General features: G+C 40.8%; 2 protein-coding genes across 6 annotated transcripts in view; both read right to left on the bottom strand.

Annotated features, from left to right (window-relative positions):
• Window positions 1-741: 741 nt before the first annotated feature.
• Window positions 742-7,176, bottom strand: galm (galactose mutarotase). Of its 4 annotated transcripts, none has more exons than XM_037973719.1 (11): window positions 7,076-7,176; window positions 5,808-6,001; window positions 4,833-4,987; window positions 4,157-4,270; window positions 3,757-3,807; window positions 3,263-3,355; window positions 2,658-2,739; window positions 2,075-2,225; window positions 1,785-1,959; window positions 1,062-1,174; window positions 742-945 (listed from the first exon to the last, which is right to left on the bottom strand). In XM_037973719.1, exons 2-10 carry the CDS (start codon window positions 5,992-5,994, stop codon window positions 1,097-1,099), a joined length of 1,086 nt encoding a protein of 361 aa, XP_037829647.1. In that variant the 5' UTR covers window positions 5,995-6,001; window positions 7,076-7,176; the 3' UTR covers window positions 742-945; window positions 1,062-1,096. The 4 variants fall into 4 exon arrangements, with proteins under 4 accessions (XP_037829647.1, XP_037829646.1, XP_037829644.1 ...); XM_037973718.1 differs by having other exon boundaries at window positions 5,808-6,981; window positions 7,076-7,172; XM_037973716.1 differs by lacking the exon at window positions 7,076-7,176 and having other exon boundaries at window positions 5,808-7,069.
• Window positions 7,177-8,744: 1,568 nt separating this feature from the next.
• Window positions 8,745-23,937, bottom strand: part of si:dkey-191g9.5 (rap1 GTPase-GDP dissociation stimulator 1) — a 19,912-nt gene continuing 4,719 nt past the window's right edge. The window contains exons 2-14 of one of the 2 annotated variants that reach the window (XM_017432865.3): window positions 22,756-22,860; window positions 22,252-22,374; window positions 21,745-21,870; window positions 20,765-20,893; window positions 18,790-18,915; window positions 17,820-17,963; window positions 16,648-16,779; window positions 16,211-16,345; window positions 15,341-15,466; window positions 13,893-14,032; window positions 13,649-13,775; window positions 11,950-12,078; window positions 8,745-10,592 (exon numbers count right to left, since the gene is read on the bottom strand). In XM_017432865.3, coding sequence (XP_017288354.1) covers window positions 10,465-10,592; window positions 11,950-12,078; window positions 13,649-13,775; window positions 13,893-14,032; window positions 15,341-15,466; window positions 16,211-16,345; window positions 16,648-16,779; window positions 17,820-17,963; window positions 18,790-18,915; window positions 20,765-20,893; window positions 21,745-21,870; window positions 22,252-22,374; window positions 22,756-22,860 — 1,670 coding nt within the window. In that variant the 3' untranslated portion in view covers window positions 8,745-10,464. Of the gene's footprint in view, window positions 10,593-11,949; window positions 12,079-13,648; window positions 13,776-13,892; window positions 14,033-15,340; window positions 15,467-16,210; window positions 16,346-16,647; window positions 16,780-17,819; window positions 17,964-18,789; window positions 18,916-20,764; window positions 20,894-21,744; window positions 21,871-22,251; window positions 22,375-22,755; window positions 22,880-23,937 lie in introns of those variants that run through there. The other variant, XM_017432856.1, reaches the window with a different exon arrangement.

Here is a 23,937-nt window from a genome sequence, read left to right as displayed (position 1 = left end):
ACCTGTCTTCATTATAGTCTAACCCACGAGATAACTAACAAACCTGCTTTATTTTTAAAGGGGTATTTCAGCCATGTTGACAAGGGTTCTTGTGTTAAAGTTATAAAGAATAATATCTTAGCTCATTAGAGAAACAGCTCTACGTCTGAGAGGACTGAGACGCTCAGACTACTTGGTCCATGTTGACAAACTAACATTGACCCACTTCCAAAGCAGATAGGAGATGATTTACGATGGCAGAAATTCTCAGAAATTCATAGCTGTCCATGCAAATGCTATCATAAAAACCTTTACATTGCGGATAGTTTTGCATTAGAGTTATTTTAGCAGAAATAGTTTCAAATGTCTGCCGATTTGGACCCCACCCTGTATCAGAAGTGCTACAGCTCACTGCTGTTACGATTTGTGGTTTGATGTAACCACCAATTTCTATGAAAATAATTTCAAAACCAACCAAGGTGGAAATGTCTATGGCACAGCGGTTGCATGAACCTCTGTAAATATTTTTTGAAATGGTGGCAATCCACTTTGACCTAAGCTGCGTTTGGACTAGCCATTAGCTAATTGCTTTAGCCAGAACTTAACTTTATTTATCAAAAATTAGTTAATTCATAAAGCTATCTTCAACAGGTAAGATATTGATTGTGTATAAAGTTTACACAGAGCCCCCTATTAAAATTGCTGGAGGACCCTTTTAATATGTGACTATATAAATTGTGATTTGAAGGATTAGGAAAACACTGAAAGATTCACGGTCTTCTTTTATTTAATTTAGAACAACAGACAGAAACCAGGTACATTTCTGAGAACATAACTCCCGAAGCAGCTGATTGGATCAGAATCTGGGTAGTTCAGGTGCAGGAATGTTTGCTGTGGAAGAGCAGCAATGACCTGCTGAGGTCAGAGACTGAAGCTGACGTGGACGAGTCCGCTTGGTCAGCAACGCTTTTGTGGCACAGTGTGTAAAACAAAAACATGTAGGTGTTACGTTTTTTTTTCGCTGTAAACCGTAAAATATTTGATTTAACACTTTTAATAATCAATTTCAAACCTAAATATACCTCAGCCTCTTCTAATTTGTTCCACTGATGTTGGATCAGATTGTGGTGAAGGTGAAGCGAGTGACATGATGGTATTCCTCACCGGGACGCAGAAGACAGTCAGGAAAGGAAGCCTATAAACACACACACACACACACACTACACATGGACTTTTTGCTGGTTTCTGTAACTTAGCAGTAAAAACACGATTTAAAAAGCAATAAAAGCCAACTTTCCCACTTGGACACTAATATAGTGCTGAATGGGTTGAACATATATATAGACTGACTATTGAACCCTCCGGCAACTGCCTGATAACACCATTACTCCACTCATGATGTCTCAATTATGAAAGAGATATAGAGAGGGAGACAGGAGTGGGTAGGTTTTGGGTAAAACTTATAATGTTAAGTTTTAAGGCTGACATGAAACATTTTTAGAATAAAGTTACATTTAAGGCTTGGTTTACCGGGAAAGGCATAAAAATTGAAGTTAAGTTTTTGACCGGGAATGTTGGGAAAGCATCTAAGTTCCGTTTTAGGGCAGGGATGGCTAGGAAAGCGGATAGAAGGTGGTTAGACATAAGGGTGAATCCTTTTCACACCCATCACTGCTCTGCATGTGAACCAATTTACATTTAGATTAGCACACTCCTTCTGGGTCCTTAACTTCTTTTGTTAGTGAGTGTACTCTAAATATATGAGCCCAATGATTGACTGATGAATTTCTCTTCACACCACATACCTGGTTGACAGCATCTGGCCAGTTCTGTGTCTCCAGGCAGAAAGCGCCATGCTTCAAATACTTAAAACCACCCTTTCCTACGATAGAACCATCCAGGAAATTGGCAGTGTAGAACTGGATCCCCGGTTGGCTGGTAGAAACCTCCAGAACACGACCGCTGGGTGGGTGACAGATCCTGGAACGAACAAAAGTTTGCCTTCCAGTCTCGACGAAACTCATTTGCCGTATTGGCGTGACGTGTGCACGATAAACATCTCAAATGTGTGTATTCGTATGGGTGAGAAAACAACCTAACAGCGTGTCTCTCCTCCCAGTCAACTCTGGGCGAAGACAGACAGTAGTTGTGGTCGAACCCTTGACCAGGAACTTCCTTCAGTTGCGCACCAATCAGAACTGGCTTTCTGAGGTCAAAAGGTGTGCCTTCCACGGCTCTGATCTCTCCTGTGAAGATTTTAGATCGTTGATTACATGTCAGCGTTACGTGTCACACATACTTCATCATAGAAACAGCTTCCAAAGTTTACACCAGTCACTTGGAGTTGGACTGTATTTCACAGTTTACACAAACAGTTGAGGTTTTGGAGATTTTAAACCAGGGGATGTTCAACCGACTTCGTAATGAGAATTTTCAAAATTGGTCCAAACTCTTACTATTTCCACAATCTTTACATTTCTTATGGTTGTAGGCAATTTTGTCTTCTTCAAATTTGTGTGCAGAGTGAGAATTGTCTCTTCAGACCTGGAAGTAAAGGGTCTTCTCAACCTGCCATGTCTCCCTACATGAAACGCCGTAGACTCCTAAAGATCAACACGTGTGACGATGAGACGCTTCCGCTTCGGTGTTTTTTTTTCAGCAACACCACGGGCTCTCACCTGTAGGAATGGACGTCTCATCAACCGGCAGGTAAGACTGTGCGCTGACGGACACTTCGTGATCGTGGATATCTGCTGCTCCCTTGAGACGAACATAAAAAACACGACTGAAGACCCCCTTTTTTTTTTTTAAAAGAATACCTACGGGGTGAATAACAACAGCTGGGTTTTTTTTAAAGAGTCTCTTCTGTGTTTCCGTGTGCTGTAAAGCTCGTCGAGTTGATAGGAACTTAAGAATGCAGGAAATAAATTTGTCATCTTTCATTTAGTAAACAGAAATATCACATATTATGTCATCTCGTTAAAATATTTCTGGGTTTGTTTACACAGCCTTCTTTTTTCAAGCAGAAAGATATTTAGCAACTCTAACAACCACAAAATCAGAGGAACTACTCGAATTAGACTTCTTCATTCGATGCCTGCCACTTCTGAGAGAGTTTGAACAGTATGTGTGAGCGTTTTCAGTTGCGTCCAGTGCGATGGAGGTTTTGAAATGATTTATATTGCTGCGATATATAATGCGTAATCAGATGTTTAGACCTTTTCTTTTCTCTGTAGTCCACGACATTTGTGATCATCTTTTGTATTTTCTGAAATACCATTACCTGCCCAGAGAGGTTGAAGTAGGAGTGGTTGGTGAGGTTGATGGGAGTGGTTTTGGTCGACCTCGCTCGGTATTCAGCTGTCAGTGTTTTCCCCTAGCCAAAAAAAGAAAGAAAAGAAAACCCAGACCTTGCTCAGTTTGCACATGCAAAAATCCTTTAAATAAACAGGAAATAAAAACTAATTCAAAATACTACAGTATTTTTAAACACTGAAAAAATAACTTTTTTTTTAGAAAAAACGATCCACCACAAAACTAGAATGAGGAAAAAAAAAAAAAAAATTTATTTCAAAATCTGGAACATTTTCCATCTCATCCCCGTCTTTTAAAGCAATTTGGTTGCAGAGCCAAAGACTTGTGCAGAATCCCGCTGGGATCCGACTGGTTGGCGATTCACGAGGGAGTCTCGGAAATGTCTTGAAATGTTCCCAAAAAATAATTATTTTCTCAAAATATTCAGTTGTTGTGAGTGTTGTGAGAGCTGCAGTTTGATACCCGGGCAGGAACCCAGACCCAGGAGGTGTCCAGCTGGGCCGTTTGACATTTCTGTGTTAAAAGAAAAGAAAAGAAACTGTCTACGGACGGACAGACGGACGGAGGCACCATACCATAATAAATCCTGTTTTAAGACAGGTGTATCGACAGTGATATCAAATAGGGTTTCTACATTTAGGCACAAGTGGCAGAAAAAAAAAGTACTTAACCTGGGAATTTAACTCAAAACCTCTAATCTTCCAGCACTGTGTGCAATCTACTGAACTTTAGTTGCACAACTTCTCCTGCAGAACTATGATATATAGTGGATAACATGTTTGTGATGTAGGCACAATGTGTCTCATTCTAACTTTGCTCCCCCATTTTAAAAGGTAGTCAGGTGTCCATGGGTGTGTTTTACCTGTAGAGTGTAGGAGACAGAGACCTGGACCTCACCGGGATAGCCCTGGTCTCCATCTGGACTGGTAAGACTCAGGCTCACACCACCTTCCACCTCTGTAGCAAGCCAGACAGCCTGGACACAAAATAAAACACACACACACACACAAAATATACGAAAGTGAAACACTCAGAGCTTAAAAAAAAGTTATGCAAAGATCACTGGGTTTTCAGGTTTTTTAATTCTTTTAGGGCTAAATTCCTTCTTCAAGCTAGTTTTGGCATTAACGACTGGTAAAGCACGTTTAGTTTGCTCCTTAATAGACTTATATCTCAGATTAGCTGGTGTCCTTTTAAATCAACAGTGATTGTTTTGAGTGAGTCAGAGGGATCAGTCGTTAACTGAGACGATCCAACTGGAAAAAGCTCTGAAACGCAGTCAGAAAGAGTTCAGTGCTACAAACAGTCCAGCAATCCCAGGAAATTGTTTGGAGCTCTTTAGGAAAGAACACCGCGTCTCACGCTGGACATTTTTGTTATAAAGTCCTGTCACGTGCAGCCGTGGAGCCTAACAAGTACAGCGACAGAAAAATGTGTGTTTTCAATCAAGGACAAAAAATAAATAAATGTTGCCACATATTCTTAAATCCCTCGTTCAAGTTATTAAAAAAACAAACCAAATGCCTTCTCAGTCGTACCTTATTGAAGCCCCGCAGGCCTCCGTGTAGCGCATTAGGTCCGTTGTTGATATCCAGTTGGTACTCTTTTCCGTCCACTACAAAGTGTCCCCGGGCGATCCTGTTGGCCACGCGACCCACCACGGCGCCCAGATATCGTTTATCTGACACATAACCTGACGACACAACACAGGTTCTCTTTTACCAAAGATGACGGTGGTTCCTCTCCTGACGGTGTAAGGCGAAGCTCTCAGTGGTAGCTGTAAGCCTTTGGGGGTTTCTTTCCCAGAGGGTCAATGTGTAGTTCATAAAATCATTTTATATAAACTTTACACACCTCAAATAAATCATGTTTAACAGAGGAGTTAGTCATTAAAGTTATGCTGCTACTCATTTTACTGTCCGTCTGTTTTAGAGTTCATACCGTTTGTTATGTGCTTTGTAAGGTTCTGTGTATATTTTCCTTTTGAGTTGGGGCGTAATTTATTTATATTTTTTGTTACCAAAGTTGTGCAGTTTTATCACAAGGCCCATCTCCGCAGACACAATACAAACAATATAAATGCTGCAGTCTGGCAGTAAATCATGCTGAAAACGTGGACGCTGGTCAAACTGTACCCTCACTTCATACTCAGCGGGTTGCTATTTCGCACCCTTGCACTTACCATATGCATGTGTCCCAGTGACCCAGCTTCCATAAACATATCGTGCATATCTTTGTAACAAATACTTATAATAAACAAACAGCTGGTAAAATTAGTAAGTGCTTACACTTACATGGTGCTTATGGAGCTTAATTACACTTCTGCCAGTCCAAATCTGCCTCTTTTCAGTTCAAAAGTGTACTCTAGTAGTGTTGGGGTGACTGCCAAGGTGAGTCCAAAGTGGGTCAAGGCGGGTAGCCAAAAAGTAAAAGTACGAGGCAACCAAAGTTGCAAAAGCATGATTTAGCAAAGGTATGTGTACATGAGAAAACTGGGTTGTTTTCTGCCTTACCTTCCAGGTCATCATAGCCCAGGACTACATCCTCCATCTTATTATTCTTCCCTTTGCAGTGCACCGACCTTATAATGGCACCCAGCGTGAGGACCTCCACCCGCACCGTGGACGACTGGAGGACCCACATGTCCACGTCGCCCACGCCGCTCACTGTTCCCCACCGCTGATGGCTTACCTGAGTCATCTTGGATCTTACAGCCATCAGAGTAGGGCAGAAATGAATAAAGTACATCTATTTAGCGTAACAGCGGCAGTGTTCTCCTTCAAAAAACAAAAAATGTTCCTAAACTATACTGTACAGATACTGTGGGACTTCCAGACCCAGACTGACAAACAGGTGATGGCTAACCAGCCGGACATTGTGTTGATTCACAAAAGAAGGCAGCGGTGAGCAGATTAAAGGTTAAACTGCTGTAGCAAGCCCAAGCAACTGTAACAGTCAGAAGGAAGAATACAAGAAGCTGGAGAAATACCAAGGGCTGAAAGAGGAAATAGACATGTTGTGGAGAGTCAAGGCCTCAGTGGCGCCAGTGGTCATCGGAGCACTCGGTGCTGTGACCCCCCCAAACTGGAAGAGTTCTCCAACAGATCCCAGGAACAACCTCAGAGATCTCTGTCCAGAAGATACTGAAGAGAACCCTCAAGCTCCCAAGCCTCTGGTAGAGAACCCGAGGTTGAAGAGAAGCGGAACTACCATGAGGAAAAAAGGTGCGCTCAAAGTTTGTGTGTGTGTGAAATATTTGAGAGGAAAATACAACTTTAGAGTAATACAAATGTTCATTTCTTAAATGAATGTAAAAGAAAAAAAGGCAGACAGTATTTATTTTGGAAGGATCAATATAAAAGAAAAGATCAAGGGAAAAGAAAACCAGAACTACATTGATAAATAAGAAGAAATTTAATATATATATGGTTGGAAATTATAGAGCAAAATAAACAAAGATAATGACATAAATACACAATGCATATTAGAAATTTGACACATTTTACAGGTCAGTCACTATCTGAATTAGCTTGTTTTTATATTTTTGTAGCATTTGTTGACATATTTATTTCTTTATTAAACAACTGGTATGCTCATGGTTTGTTGATTTTTGGCCTTCTTGGTCCTCCATACACTCTGCTAGTTTTTTTTTGCTCGGTGCTTGCAGCCCCTGAGTCACTTATCTTGCTGTTCATTGAGGTCAAAACAAACAAACAAAAAAAAACAACTTTTCAGGATGAGCCGAGGTTCGTTTTTCAAACAGCCATTCTCAATTTCTTACCTCGAAACGCGTCACGAAGTCCAGAGGAGCTGTGGAAGAGCTGCGAACATCCTGCAGAGACGTCTGCTGAAGGCGGAAGTCACGTGGGTCGTGGGGCAAATTCCATACAAGAGCACCGGCGGGTAAAATGCAGCAGGTCCGCCATCTTGGAAAGTGAGAAATCAGCCAGTGAGCGAAAGAGCTGAGCTTTAGCATTTCTGTCCTTTATTCCCCAATAAAGGACAGAAATGCTAAAACAAACAAAAAACAGTATCTTTCAGTGTTGGGCTCAAAAGAAAAAAAACATTTAAACTATGAAAAATTACTGTAAATCATGCACCAGTAAGCACAGTGTTGTTTTTTATCTTTATTAATTTGATTTATATGTAAAGGCTTTTTAAAAATACACTAATTCATAGTGTTTTACATGTGTGTTTCTTTTTCATAATCTAAATTACAGTTTTAAGAAAGAAATACTACAGTAATGTAAAAATAAAACCACTGAAACAAGTATGTATGTAAAAAAAAAATCCCTTTTGATAATTCAGTGGGCACTGAAAGCTTGTTTTACTTTTTTGACATTAAAACAACCTTGTCAGCCATTCCAAAATTAAATAAAATGCATCTTTTAGAGGTTAACCTGCACTCTTAAATAGATAGTTTAGATATTCGGAAGTGGGGGTTTTGTGGAAAGCTGTGAACAATTAATATCTTACCTGTGTACTTTTTTGAACATGTCTGTTTGTAAAAACAGTTTAAACCCATAATAGCTGTCAAAATATGTGATTTTACAATGTTTTTGATTAGCATTTTTTGTATATGTGTATTATTATCATTTTCTAATGCTAAAAAAACACTGAATGTGCATCAATCACTACCAAAAGTGCTTAATTTGTAATAAATGAGTTTGTATCTTGTAACAAATGCGAGTTGTAAACAAAGGTGAGGAATATTTGCTGTTTTCTAACACAATTTTTACAAAAACTTTGATGAGTTTGAGTGACTTTAACCCCCAACCTATCATTTATTAAAGAAGAAATTGTGTTAGAAGTGTAAAAATTCACATCAAAAACACTGAAAAATCCTATATTTTGATAGCTATTATTGGCTTTAATTCAGACAGGACTGATGAGCTGACAGCTAGTCTGAGAGGGAACACAACCAAAGTGGAATGCTGCTGTCTTAAAACAACTTTCGCCTGAAACTATGCGCTTCATGCAAACATTTTTGAATCAACCCTTATACTGCTGTCAGTTTCACATAACATGGTTATTTTGGCAAAATGATCATGACATTTCTGCAGGAAGTACTAAAGTTATCCGCTGGTATCAGCAGCTAACACACAATTCTAAGTAAATGAACACGTCATGCGAAACTGATGGTGTAATCAACGTTTTTAAATAAACATTCATTATATTTCATTCATTATTCATTATTATCAATACATTTCATGGCAGCAGCACACATTGGAGAAATAGTTTAATTCTGACCAGATTGATGAGCTAATGGCTAGTTCAAAGCAGCTAAGACCAAACTGAGGTCATTCAAAGAGTTTTTTATATAGAACACTGTTTCGAAATGACCACAACTTCCCTTCAAACCTTATATCAACTAATTAATTTTACTGATCTCTGCAGTTCAAAATAACATCCTTACAATCAAGTGCCGAAGCATGAGCACACAGCCAAACTGAGACCTTGTCAGCTTTTATTCCATTTGTACAATGACACACAGAAAAGAGAGCTACAAAATTTAGACCAAAGCACTGTTATGCAAGGAAACCTACTGTCTCTACGCCAAAATTCTTCCTGTACATTACATCAGTATTAAAACTGCACTGATTAATAAGTTTTGCAGTTGATGTTTTATATTGCTATGTTTGTTCTGCTTAAAAAAAAAATCAGTGTAATACATAAATATGTCTATGAAATAAATATGGAAACAGATAAATCATAGCTACAGCCATGTAGAGTGACATAGCTGATATAATTCAATAAATGCTTTCTTAATGGGTTTTTTTTTTTTGGTTTGTTTATTTTGTTTTTAGAAAAATATATTTTTTTTTTAAGAGACACTTTTATTTATTTTAAGGAAGTTCGATTTTCTAATGTTTCCTATGCTTTGTATTTCCTACTCTGGGCTGAGACTGCAGTTCATGTTCAAAATATTTCACCTATTTCTGTAAATACTCTTAGTTTCCGTGTTTACAGCTTCCCTCTCACATCTGTTTTATTCAGTATATACATCATATGTTAGGTTTTCTTTGTCTTTAGTCCAGTCCTCGGGTGTCTTTGTTTTCCTTTTAATCAAAACTTTAGGCCGCTCCGCTTGTCTGCCACTCACACATTTACACAGTGGCGGATGTAAACACAGGGTTAGGTATCCGTCTCATGATTTAATTTAGGTAGCCACACGTTATCTGAATGATAGACGTCAGAATAAAAGCAGCCGTGAAACAACACGTTACACTGGAAAATAAAAATCCCTTAAAAGGAATAAATTTAGAACAACACGATAAAGTCAATGGGAATAAATAAAAGTTTTTCTTTTTAAATAAAAAGTTTTTTATTGCATCTAAATTAATGAATTTTTTTAAATTTTTTTTTGGGGGGGGCTATTTGTTTTATTATTTATTTATTGCTGTATTTATTTATCTATTTACAGTCATAGGAAAAGGAAAGTCCACCCTTTTACAAATCATCAGCCCTCCACCACCGTGCTTGACACTTGGTGTGAGGTGTTCGTGCTGATATGCTTTACACAAGAAGTGAAATCTGGTGTTTTTAGAATTTTAGAACTTGATAAAAACCAGCTCATTTTGATTATGTCCTGATACACAAAACCCTAAAACTGAAAGGGGGTGGACTTCTGTTTTTTCCCCCCATGACTATAATTTATGTATTTATTCTACTTTTTCTTACACACTGTTTTACGAATAAACATTGGATTAGACCCTTCAACAATCAGTCAGTCAAACAATCCAGCCTGTTTGTTAGTCATCTACTTCAGAATAAAAAAAAAACACTTGTAAATCTCTAAATACATTGGTCTGAGCTATTTCATTTAATTTCGTCTTCATTCATACACGCCTCCATCAAGTCAGCAAATATGACCCGACAACATCTCCACCATCTCAAGAACGAAGCCTTACATTCCACTTGAAGGACGATAAAGAAGCACAAATGTGAATAACTGATGGGCCGCTGTGATCTGAGATTTCCCTCATGAACCCTCATTGCTCCAGCGTTTAAACAGAGTCCGTGAACTCCTAACCTCTCAAATATTACAAAAAAATTGGTTGCGTTCCCGGTGTGAATACTGAGTGTATCTTAGCCATGAGCTCGTTTGATTGCGTAATCTAGGTAAATTTGTGGAGCAGGTGGATTGTCTCGTTGCCGCAGAGCGCCGGTTTAGCTGGTGTCACTGAGGACGGTCAGTATGGAGCTGGCCTGGGAAGCCAGTTTACTGCTGCTGTGGTCGGCCAGTTTGCCCAGGCTTTCCTTGATGTTCACCGAGTTTAGCTCCTCCCTCATCACACCTGTAGCACACAGTCACAAAGACAGAAAAAAAACAGAGACGTGTGGGATGGACTGACATGGTGGTCAAACTGCAAATGCGACGTGTGCTCTGTGCGACTTTCAGAGTGAATATGTGACGGCGTTCAAGGCCTTGCAGTCCTTGAGGGAACGCATATCATCTGCTGAGTTTTAATTCAAGATGGCCGCCACAGCCACTTCTCGTGTTAACACTCGGAGTATGTGATATCACAGAAGCTTCACCTCATTTTCTGCCAGTCTGTGTAAGTTAAAGCTAACTTTGTGTTGGCAAAAGTAGATTAGCTGTGGCAACCTTCTTGAACTGGACGTTGTGTTTTTTTATTTTTTATTTTTTTTGACATTTTGCTGGTTGTATTTATGAGCAGTCGGTGTCTTACCAACAAGAAACAGAGATTCGAAACCGCAAGAAGAACTCCTTTTGTGGTTTCACTCACGAGAGAGCCGCGCAGCCACATTTCATTTGAGACGGTTTGGAGACAGAACTTTGTGACTATTTTGAGAGAAAAATTGTTGTACCAATTTTTTTTTAACATGTTCAAAACTGAAGAGATGGTGCTTGCGTTCCTTTTTCTTACAACTCATGCGAGGAAACTGAGAGTCCCGCGAACGTCATAAGACATTCTGGAGACATTCAGATGCCAGTTAATGGCAGGCAGCCCAGAGAGATCCCCCCTTTTAGACAACAACCCCACTACATTGTAAAAAGGCACGCAGAACATGGACAGTATTTCCGAGTTCGTCAGGTAAGAACACAGGTGTGTGCGCTGATGTAGGCAGGACTTAAAGCAGGACTGGACATACGGGCCTCGTGCCTAGGCTACGAGTGTGATTGCGACATGGAAACAACCTGACGCAGACGTCATATGAGCATTGGTAGCGGCGAGCTTATTTCCAGGCCTATACATCTGAGGGTTTGAAACAGTCATGTGAGGACAGGCATATGGAGCGTGATGAGGGTGACGTAGAGCATCTCAGGTAGTAGGAAAACCCTTTTTTATTGAGCACTAAGACAGTCGCAGCATCGTGATTGCCTTCACGCTGAAAGTTTTCGGATTTTTCTGCGACCCAGCCACGTTCTAATATGTTGAAAGCGAAGCAGGGACATCATCCTAATCTGTGACCACAAATGGTTTTTTTTTTCTTATTTGAAAAGCTGAGCTAGAAGCTCAACAACGCAGGGACCTAAACAAGTCGTTCCTCGAGAAGTTTGTATTTTCCTGGCGCGCTCATTTAAGTTGTTGTCGTGCGTAAAACAAAATAAATTCAAATCTGGAAGAAGGAGTTTTGGACATTTTGGTGTGCTGTTAAAGCAAAAAAACAAGACAAAAAACAACATACTGGAGTTAGCCAGCGTGCAGATGAGACCCAAGGTGCTGAACTTGACCTCGACGGCTCCGACCGGGTCGTCCAGGATCTTCTTCAGGGTCGGTAACAGCTCGGCCTCTTTCAGTGGGTCCCTCATGGACTCTCAAGTGTTCAAGGACACAAACACGGATAAACAAATTAATATTCTTAACCAAATAACTGTGATATATCTCTTATCATCTGAGCAGTGACTCCAAGTTTCTCAGTCATATGTTTTTCAGTTTTAGTTGCAGTTTAATTTTATGACCGCTGCAAAAGGACCCCCATCACAGGTCCTGATATGATGACATATGGAAGTTTGTCATTCTCCAACAATGCTTCACTTTAGGGCTGAAATGGTTTGCACTTTCATTATTTTATGTTGTGATAGTTATTGCCCGCCACCTGAAAAGAAGGGTGATGTTTAATTCCCGTGTCTGCGTTACTTTGCCTTTTAGCAAAATAGCTCAAGAACGGCTGGACGGATTTTAATGAACCTGTCAGAGGGTTATCACTGTCTGCGCGCTACACCTGCAACTTGACTTAAGATGACTTAGCAAACAGAAAAATGGCTGCGAGTTAGTCTATTTTAAAGATACTGGGCTAAGATTTGGTGTGGTAGTAGCTGACAGTCAGCCCCCACATGTTGCTTAAAACTTTGGCATGAAAAGCAGGAGGTGATATACAATTTTTTAAAGGAATTTTAATCTTACTTGTCGTGTTTTTCTCATAGACGTTTGCACTGTGATTCTTCCCGAGGGCAGTGGAATATAACGTCCCCAGATGCTAAGGACACTTCAGGGGCAAACAAATGGTTCACTACAGGTTTATTTATTAAAGCAGACTAGACTGCTATAGCTTCCTTTTTTTTATATCCAAGCCAAAGAGCAGCTGTGACGCTTATCGTGTCTCGGCTGCTGACTCGATGTAAGCAGCTCTGCTGAGCTCAAGGCTTCGCGATCACTTGTGCTGCTCCTCGCCAGACTGTTTGGTCTGTGGATCTGAGCAGTTTTGCCGCCCCACCTGCAGAGCTGGATAGTCTGCTTTTGTTTGGCAGCACATGTAATTAACCCACAACCAGTTCCAGTCTGACACGCAGGCCCAGTTTACGCTGCTGCAGATACTTTTTTCCTTCATTTGTACAAACAGATTCCATGCACAGCAACAAAATGGCAGGAATACCCATACTGCACCACTGGGTTTGCAAAAAAAAGTCCACATTAACATCTGAATCTAGCGTTCCTTGAAAGAACTCATCTCACTCGCCACCTTGCATGTCAACAAACAAAGATCTTACGCGATCAGTTAGTGCTCAGAGCATCTGTTGGGGATGACTGTCAGCTACAGTCACACCAAATTTTAGCTCAATATTTGCAAAACTGACTGAGTTTTAGCCCTTTTTGTGTTTGCTAACGTTCATTAGCTGTGGCAGCCATCTTGAATCTAGTTGACTCCAAAAATGAATCAGTCGTAGATCTTCACCCAGTGGCTACAGACTGAGAGTTTCATTAAAATCCATTCAGTGGTTCAGGAGATATTTTGCTAACAGACAGACACACACATGAACACAGATACAGACCAGTAGGGTACATGATCCCCTTCTTTTCACGGCAGCAGGCAATAAATACAGACAAGGAACATTCTGAGCTTGGCACAGATGTAGAAAAACCGGGGTTGTTTGAAATTGCATTACCTATGTCAATAGCAGATGCTATCGCCAGGGCAACCAGGGCCTCGTTCTGCATGATGACATGCTCACTTGTTGCCATAGCGATGAGGTGGCGAGCCCCATCTGCTCTGGCTATGGCACGGACGATCTCCTGCCAGACAGAAGCAATCAGCCCGTCATTCTGCCACGGACTGGATCTTGAGCACACTTAGTTTGACGGACGAGAGGGGAAAAGGCGTTTGAACTCGAGCTGGAAGAACAGACTCACGGGACTGCGGCTGTGCCTGACGAGGGCGGCTAAAAGGCGACTAGCCTCTCCCCTGACGCCCGCGTGGTCCTTGGCTTCACACCACTCCAGCACTCGGGCCAGCAGCTCAGCGTCTTTCCCCAGCTTTAAGGCCGCCTCCTCTGAGAGACAAAGAAACGGGCGACAGGGAGACGTTTTCAAACTCAGGCGAAAAAACCCGGAAAATCCTTAATGTCAGTACACAGCTGAGAGGCTTTGTGCTTCCTTGGAAAAAGAAAACAAACCACTGAATCCTTAAAAAAAACCTCTGCTTGGATTAAACAAACTTCATCAACAACAAAAATATCCTCTTGGAGCTCATTCTGTGTTGATATGCAAATCTGCTTCACTTCTCATCTTAAAGGGGACCTATTATGCAAAATTCACTTTTTGCATGTTTTTGTGTTTCCATTTGGGTAGCTACTACTTCTAGAAACAGTCCAAGCACAAAAAAAAATTAAAAAAAAACACCCAGACGTTTTTTTTAGCAATAAGTAATTTTTTTCTGGTGTCTGCAAAACCTTGGGATTGTTGCATCACAATCCTTGTTACCTAGCAACCACAAGCCCAGCCCAGCCCCTCACCTAGCAACCCAAGAAGAGCTCCGCCCACTTCATTACAGGAAGACTGTCATGTTACTTCTGCTGGTTTTACTGCTGAACAATGTCTGCTGGAAAAGGAAAATGTTCTGTTGTCAGCTGAAATATAGAACATGTCTATATTGCCGCTGTCCCGACCCGCTACCAGTCGGGTTTTGAACCATTTATTGCCGCTGTTTGAATTAATAACAATATGCCGCTGTTTGAATTAATAACGATATAAATGTGCATCAGATCCGCAGCATTGAATCCTTCAGTGAGTTTTTATCTTCTGAGATGGGACACTGAGTTGGTGGGGGCGTGGCCAACAGCAGCTTATTTGCATAATAGTGAAGTAGCCCTAAAACCACTCATTCTGAAATTAGCTCAAAACAGGCAGATCTGATCAGGTGAAATTTCAATATATAAGAATGAATTTTGTGTATTAAATTGAATAAAACATGTTTTGTACAGTCCACAGACCTATCCTGACTTGTTCAAGGAAGCAGAATAGGTCCCCTTTGAAGTATTACAGACGCACACTGAGGTGCTGCTGGAAGGAAACTGTGACCATAGATAAGCATGAAACCACAGGACCGTCCAGGGGTGAGAAGACGTTCACAGATCTGCTCTCCTGGTGATCTGTGTATCGTGGTTTTGTGATCTCTGTGAGGTCGTGCTGCAGTAATTTCTTCTGTCTGTTTGGATTTCCCTTAATGAGCCCCTCTTCTGCTCATTAGTCCAGCTGTTGTCATTTAGTAATCACTCCTCCCTGTACTTGTATATATTTTTATATTGTACAGTATAAATGCATCGTTTGTGAGTGTGTGATTGCTTTTGAAGTTTCCCCACCTTGTCCGTCCACCATCATGCGGAGTGTCCCCAGCAGTTTGAACTGAACTGGCGGCATGTCGGTGCGCAGCAGGGTCTTTATCCTCTCAGTCACTCCATCCTCCAGCATCCGCACCTTGTTGGTGGCTGAAAGGCAGACACACGCATGTCTGTTGAGGTGTGCATTTATGTTGTCCTCCTCGCGTGTGCATGTGTGCAGTTTGTTCTGATCGGTCAGCCCCTCGTGTTTTGGATTCTGTCTGCCCTGTGTGCTCAGTGCATAGCCTAACGGACCATCAGTACAAACCTACAAAGTGACATGTAAGTGAATTTGGTTTTCACTAAAGCAGGGGTGTAACAGTAGCCCTAAGTTACGGTTCCGTAGAACAGGAAAAATGTTTAAAATGCCATATATTCTAACTAGCTTAAGGCGTTTAAAAAATGTTTTTGGAAATGAACCAGGGTGTGAATGGCATTTCATGCTATAAACACATAAAGTCTTCTCTCCCTTTTGTATTCTTCCTGATTTGTTGCCTCATACAGGGCCACCACCAAGGGGGAGCCAGGAGGGGCGCAGTGGCCACCCCTATAAATTTACTGCCCACCACCACTGCCTCCCGTTAGCCAGGCCATCTTAAGCTGTTGTCATAATCCATGAGAAGTCACAAATTCTGCTCTCATTCATGTGGTTGCATGACGAAAATTGCGTCATTTTGTTCTCATAGCAGCTAGCCGCTTCACAACAAAACAGCCCTGGCTGAACTTTTTTGTACAAGGGTTTGCTCCAAAAGTCTGTGAGCTTCAATGGAGTCACTTTGCTTCTACTCCTCTGCTGAGAAGCAGCTTCACTGTACCCTGTTGCTACTGCTTGGTCTTTCAAGCGTGGCGTACCGGGGATGGCCAGGTTCCTGAGTGCGCTCAGTCCAGCATGTTGAACAGACACGTCTCCTTCCTCTACGTGCTGCTCCAACAAGGTGAGGATGTGTGAAACCACACCGAGGTCCAGCATCTTCACGCAGTTACTGTCTACCAGGAACAGAGCGAAGACGAATTCAAACTTTGGTTCGGGGTTTTAAACATAGTGCTTCACTTTAAACAAACAGCATTGCCGCAGATAAATAAATGAAATGTGTAATGTGTAACTTCCATTAAATCAGAAAGCATGTAATATTGGATTTTCTCACTTTTGTAGAAAAAAAAGCTTGGTGTTATGTTCACCTGTGTTCATCTGTTAGAAACTGGGACTTTAGAGCAGTCAAAATAAATCAAAGTTTTAAAAGAGAGAGACAGAAGAAGCTTTACAATAAATAAATAAAAAAAATTGGTACCATTTCTTGCAAAGTTGGCGATGGCGAGGGCTCCAGAGAGCTGAAGCTGGGTGTTGGAGCTCTGCAGCCAGGCCAGAATATCCTGATAGACCACGCCTGAGCCCTCACCAAAACACTTCTGCATGGACTCATCTGACACACACACGCACGCACAAACAGAACAACATTAAAATCTAACAAACCACCCAAGAAAATCTGTCCAATAACTACCACTGATACAGAACCAAAAGGTTTCACCTCTGTGGACACATTAGAAAAGTCAAATTATATTGATAAACTAAAAAAGGATTTCAAAGAAATAGAAATGTTGAAGGACGTTAATGCAGCTACACTGTCTAAAATTCCAACATTGACCATCTTTCGTCTTTAAAGCCCAAAAATATTCAGTGACATCCTTTGTGTAATAATCTAATGCTGATGTGCTAACTGTATGAGAAGTGTAAAAAAAAACCAAGATCAAAAGAAATGTTAAAGCTGATGCTCATCAGGGTCACCCTGGTAATGACACACCTGCCTATCACTCCCTGACAGGACTCTTTATGACACAAGCAGACAGAGAGCGCTAAGCCTAAGTCAGTAGTCAGTCATATTAAAAAAAAATCCTTAACTAAAATAGTCCTCAATTAATAATGGATTTAAGAACTATTTTTATCTGTGGTTTATGTCAGAAATATGATAAATCAGAAAAGACTCTTCCAGTTTTGAAAAGGATATTCTGAGCTCGTATACAGTGGAAGTTAATGAGAGTTTGGATGTGTGCGCTCTGCACTCCGGGGGGATTTTAGAGAACACTGTAAGTCTTATAGCAGAGCAAGACGCTGGGTGAAAGAAGACAAAAATACATACATTTTTGTGTATAAACTATGTAAGAAGTGTAACGACTGTAGATATAAAAACAGGTTGTCTATAAAAAATTGTGTGGTAAAATCTCCAAAATCCATAAAACTTAAACTGCGAGTCGGTAAAAAATGTTCAAGGTATCAAAACTCCAGCTTTGTCATGTCAAGTTCAATTTTCTGTGACCTGTTTAATGAAAGATGTTTCTGCTGTGTCGTCTGTCTGATTTATATAAATACATATATATAAAGAAAAAAGAAAAAAAAAAGAAGAAGGTGAATAAACTGACACGGAGGCAGACAGCGATGCATAAAACTACGTCCCACACCACTCACCTCCTAAAAGCAGGGACACGATAAGGTTGGACGCGATCTTTACGCTGCAGAGGTCGTGGGGGTCCGAATGTCCCTGCAGGTCCCGGATCATCTCTGATAAAGCCTCTGGTACCCCTGACTCTGCAAACTGTAGCTTCAGAGCATCTGGTGGTGCAGCAGAGAAGATTAGAAATACATATATACAGTATATATATTTGTTTTCATTGCTGACACGCAATATTCTTTGCACGGAATCAACTGAACAGCAATCGCTTTGTTATTTTTAGGCAAGAAATAACAAATGTGAGCCTGTTTCTGAATAAAACAGTTGATATAGTGGAGTCTTGGCACAAGGTTTGCTTTTAAAATTTGATCCTTAATCTTTATTTTGTCTTGGCTGGTTTAGTGGATCCTCTGTGAAGGACATGACAGTCTAACACAGTGGTTCCCAAAGCTGGGGGGTGGACCCTGCTGTGAGTCCTGAAACACTAACCTTGGGGTCTTGACATGATTACAACCCAAAGATATTGAAGTGAAAAATGACTGGTATTAGCATATCTTTGTCATAGCTGTTCCAAAAGATAAGAAGTGCAGCTATAAATGGATAGAAATAATCTAATGTTTGTTGAAACTGTTGGTGTTATCATCATACCCTTGTTTAATTGGGCTATAAACGATGGACACTTAAAGATAGTTTGGGTTGCAGGGCTGTGCAGCTGTTATTTTAAGGATCGTGTGTTAAAAAGCTTGAGAACCAAGTAGTATATGTGTGCACTAAGATAGTGGCACTTCAGCAGAGGAACTTGTGCTTTCTTTGGAGGAAACAGGCAGTTGAGAAAACAATGAACGCAGTAATTTGCCTACCTCAAATTAAAATCCTACAGCTATTGCTACTTTAGCAATCACAACACTTTTCAGTTTCTACATTCCTACATTTATAGGTTTATAAATCATAAAAAATAATAATAATAATAATTTAGACATTTCTTACCGCTCTCGCCCAGTGAACCCAGTATCTCCAAGATGACGTGTCGCCGTTCAGCATCAGGAGCTCGTCTCAGCTGAGCGATCAGTGTGTCTGCCACGTTCAGCTCTGCCAGGGCCTCCCTTGCGCTGTCTGCAAACACACAGTTTCATAGCTACTGACAGTGTTCACACAAACAAGTAAGAAGTGAGAGTAGAAAAGCAGCTTTTTCAAATGGTCGGTTTTCTCTATCTGCTCCTGACGAGTTTGATTTTTTTCATCTTTGACCTGTCTTAGCCAGCGTTGGTTCTGAATGGTGCAAAGGCCAAGATCTGGTAAAAGGGAACAAATGATTTAAGCTACTTATTAGTCAAATATAAAAATCAAAGACTCTGTAAGGCAGATTACTCAGAACTGGACGTTCCCACCAATCCGATATGTTTAAGGTTCCTCCCACCACAAAGGGTCTGGGTGGTTCAAACACACACCCCTCATGACCAGGGCTGGTTTCTGGGATGTATGTTGTTTCCTTTGAAGTTGGAAATTGGGATTTCTGAGTTCCAAGTAGGAAAAATCTACAGGAATGACCCCCCGAAGCTGAAAATCCAACTCAGAAAGTCAGAGGTCCCTGACCAACCCTGACCTCAAATTTCAAAATGGCTGTCTTAGCTGTAGAAATAAACTTTTTATTTTCACTTGTCTCAGTTTAAGACAGCAGTAGACTGGAATTGCTCCTGTTAGTTCACCTGGTTACTGAGCAGAACAATTAGCAAATCCTGCTGGTTGTCCAACCATGACTGGAGCGTGGTTAGGTTGGATGTGACATCATTTCTGGTTGTAGAAACTCACCTTTATATCCATCCTTTTTAGTGGTAAACAATGATGCCTTGGTCTAACATTGCTAGGAACTGAAAAGCTATTAAAGTCTTCTTAAATTATGAATAAATTTGTGGCTGTAACAACAATGTTGTCAAATACCTCAACACGGTATGTTCAAACATACCTGTGTGTAGCATGTTACGTAGCATGCTAGCATGCTAACAGAAAAAAACAAGTCTGTGTTGCAGGCATATAACTGCCTGTCTATGTGTGCTCATTTGTCTGTCTGAGAGGAAAAATATCTCATGAACCACTGGGCGAGTTTTAGTGAAACTTCCACAATGTAAATGGATGCACATTTTGGAAGTCAGCCTAATTCAAGATGGCCACCATAGCTTACCAACAGTAGCAGACACAAAATGGCTATAACTCAGTCATTTTTACAGATATTAAAATACAATTTGGTGTGGTAGTAGGTGGCAGTCGCCCCCAACACATATTCCAAGCGCCAACAGATTGCATGAGAGCTTTGTTTAAATCTTTGGCACGGTGGGCGATTTCCCTTCTTTGAAGAAATGCTACTTATTCATTTTATTAGAAGATTGGACTCAAAGACTCTCTCTAGAGTGCAGATATGAAGACACTGCTGGGAAAGCTGGGACGTGACTCTTTGCAAACTTGTGAGAAACAGCAGAACAAGAGTTTAAAAGGAGGTGAAGCAACAAATATCACCGACTGAATTCAGACCAGACAAATCCAAAAATGTGGGGTTTTTTTTGGTTTGCTTGTGTGGCATTTTCTATAAAAGCATTATTTTTCTCATTGAGAAAAAAAGGCTTTGGCACATGTGACTAAATCAGCTCTTTATTATTAAGAGAGATCAACCATCAACCGACCACCTCCTGTGGTTCAGTTTTAACTGGACCCATCTACAAACTGAAGCACTGTAACAACGGGCTCCAATATGCAGTCAGTTTTCAGATCGAATTAGCTGCGTTCTACAGTTTGAGTATTCCCCAAGAAACCTTTATGCTGCTGAGACAGTGTTGAATATTTCAGCTGCAAAAGTTACTTAATTACTCCACACATGAGCCTAAGTTGTACCCAGTTAAACTTGTGTTTGTAATAAAATGAGTCTGAGATCAAATCTTTACTACAGTGAACACTAGCAGGTAATAATTACCCATGTCAGCCAAGTTACAGAGAGCCAGCAGGCAGACGTTCACCAGTGGGTCGTTATTTGGGTATTCCTTCATTATGGACACCAATCTGGGGATTACTCCACTCTGGACTAGCTGGTCCTGTTGGTATGCTGGGCAAAAAGGAAAAGAAGAGTTAAGGCGTTCCCGGAGGACAGAAATGTTCCCTTTTATATTCAAAAGTGCAACTTCTTTTTACAACTTGTCTCTGATGTAAAGCTTGATTAAAAGTTAACATAATGTAAAAAAAATACAAATGAGTAGTAAGATAAACTAACAAGAAAGTTGAAGTCTAACTTTCTGTGACTTGTTTAAACTGCAAATGATGTTTCTACTGTGACGTTTCCAATTTCCACTGGAATGGGTGCCAGATCAAAACCCAGGGTGCCACTTTCAAATAAGGGTACCCTTGTAAATGACTAATAAACAGTTGTTTATGTAAATATTAATTCAGCTGTAAACGCTCCATAAACCTTTAATCAGCAGCGCATTAGGCAAAAAGAGTACTGACTCGTTTCCTGCCAAATAGTGAGCCAACATTTACCCGCACTATAATAGTCATATAAAAACAACAATAAGTTGATTTTTCACACCAAACAGCGGTCCCATGGCACATCTTTATTTGTGACATCTCTATGAGATGTATTGCTACCAAAAGTTATAAAAGTTTATCAGCTGCAGGTTTTGATGTATTTTCTGCCTGGGTTTTTCCAAAGCTGGGGGACGATTAGCAAAGGTTTGGATGGAATTGAAAGAATAACTGAGTGCCTCAATGTACTTCCTATTCTTTTTTGTTGTTGTTGTTGTTTAAATGTAGCATTGTTAGAACATTGCTATACATGCTTTATTACTCTAATATTATTGTAATTTCACTGTCTGTCACTGAGCACAAAAGATGACACAAGCTTGCAGTACCGAAGGGTGTTTTATCAGAAATACTCGTCGACTTGTCCGAGTGACTCACTGTTGTCGAAGCAGATGCGTCCAATCGCCCTGCCGGTGTTCAGCAGCATTTCCTGATCGTGGCTGTTCAGATGAGGGACCAGAACTTTCACCAGGCCGGCCTCGATGCACGGCTCTCTCACCGCAGCTACGGTACAAACAGAGGCAACGTTCAGCATCCTGAAGTCTGGTAATCAGGCTTTATTGTAGGAATTACATCAGCTTTACAATAATATAGCATCATAAAACAGTATTTCACTTAATGACACTATGAGAGTCTGTGGGTTGCTGGACTAACGACATTCCCTGCTGGCAAAAAGGCAAGAAAAATGGCTCCTTTTTTTTAAAATCATACAAGTCGCAATGATTACTATAAAATCTTGCTGATGCAAGAGGATTTTTTTCCTCTAATTGCTCAGAAAAGACTTTCTATGTTTGAATCGATTCATTAAAACATTCTGACCTACTCTGGTGAGCTGTGTTTCACTGATTTATTTTGACAAAAAACAAAAAAACTGAAAGAGTATACCTTCTCGTGCCATCTCTGCCACCACCAGAGCCACCTGGCAGCTCAAGCTGCCTTTGTTCTGTAAAGCTTGGGTCAGAATGGGCAGAATCCCACTCCCAGTGATCTCGACAGCCACATTTTGCTCTGTGGGGACGCAAATCCGTTTGTTCAGACTTACAAACGTCAAAAAGAAAACATCACATCACACAGCAGAGATACGTGAGGTTACATTTAGTTTATTTGTTACGGTTTAAAATTAAAATCACTGGTGGGTTTTTAAAATATATTTTCTGATTTCTGCAAACCTTACTTTATTCTCTTTGACATGAACTTTTATATATGGGTCCTTTTCTATCAGTTATTTTTGTGTTTATCATACATACACCACTCCTTGTATTGTGAGCTATAAAAATAAGAGCTCAGATTATGAAAGTGCTCGTTGGTGGGGATGAATCTCCAGTTTAACAGTGTCTAATAGAAACTGTGATTGTACACGCCTGTCTGCAGGTATGTTACATGACTTACTCTTTTCAAGCAGCGCCGTCAACACTGTATCCAGATGAGGCTTAAGCTCTTCTTCAATCAGCTCTGTGCTCACACTGATGGCCTTTAACGCCTCACTTAGAGATTCTGCAAATACAGGCGTCATTAGAGGCACTTAATAACCTGGTTTATTGGTCTTGTGCACACATAATATGGTATTTCTTTTGTACAATGTAGCAAACCCCCAATACAGACCGTTAATTTCTAAATCAACAGGAATTCTTTTTTTTTTCAGACTGATGTGAGAATTTAAGCTCCTAATTCATTCAAGATGGGATTTATGACTAGCTTGGGAATGCACCAGTGGTCCACTGAGGAAGTGATGTTAAACCTCTGCCCACAGTGACACAATTTGCAGTCACCATCCTAAGATCAGGGGTTGGAATCCTGCTCGAGACCAGCCTCCAGCAACCTCTAAATGACGCTATATCAGCGGGGCACCAGACTACTTATATATGACCAGTTTAAACAAAACCTGTGCCGGCATATCCTGTTCCTTAGGAGCTGCTGAGAGCAGGACATGCTGATGAAAAGTGGGCTATCAGAAGCTTCAAACTGTTGGAAAGCTACCACACAAACAACTCCTGCAAAAGAGGATGTATGCTAGGGATGTGGAGCTGAGGATACGTCAAAACCCAGGATGTACACTAGAGAAAAACATGACTGGGCTTCAGTTTTGGCTAACAGAATCTGGTGACACAGCTAAAAACTGATGAGGTTCAGTAATCATTTTACTCATAGGCGCCGGAACCACTGGGGCCAGGGGGCCATTCCCCCCCCCACTTTCCGGCCCTGCCACTGCGCTGCGTGTTCCCAGCAGACGGCTGCACAGACTGCACACAACTCTCACAGACTGTGACTAACGTGTCTCTGTGTTTATATAGAGACAGAAGCACAAATAATACCTACAGCATTGAGATCTGGACCAAATTCTTAAAGCTCCAGTCCAGGGTCATAACAGTCACCAAAAAGTTTCTGCAGATGCGACAGCGCGGAGTCGGGGTAGGGATCATTAACACATGAAAAAAGGCTCTGGCTCTGATACGTCCGTGTCTGGAACATTTCTGTATTCTATTGCCACATCTGGTCTAAATGCAGTATTTACAGCATCTGTGGCGACATTTTCTTTCCAGTGCACCATTGGGATGAAGAGAGAGAGAGAGA

This window comes from Kryptolebias marmoratus, linkage group LG22 (genome assembly GCF_001649575.2).
Source record: "Kryptolebias marmoratus isolate JLee-2015 linkage group LG22, ASM164957v2, whole genome shotgun sequence".
Lineage (NCBI taxonomy): Eukaryota > Metazoa > Chordata > Actinopteri > Cyprinodontiformes > Rivulidae > Kryptolebias > Kryptolebias marmoratus.
This window is presented reverse-complemented; position numbering and strand designations above follow the sequence as displayed.

Bases quoted from the DNA above. Each gene is read 5' to 3' on its own strand.
- galm (XM_037973718.1), bottom strand. From the start codon at position 6,042: ATGTACTTTATTCATTTCTGCCCTACTCTGATGGCTGTAAGATCCAAG. The intron at 4,271-4,832 runs GTACGACTGAGA...TTTTGTGTCCAG, and splicing joins GCCTGCGGGGCTTCAATAAG to GCTGTCTGGCTTGCTACAGA. The intron at 2,226-2,657 runs GTGAGAGCCCGT...AAATCTTCACAG, and splicing joins TGAGACGTCCATTCCTACAG to GAGAGATCAGAGCCGTGGAA.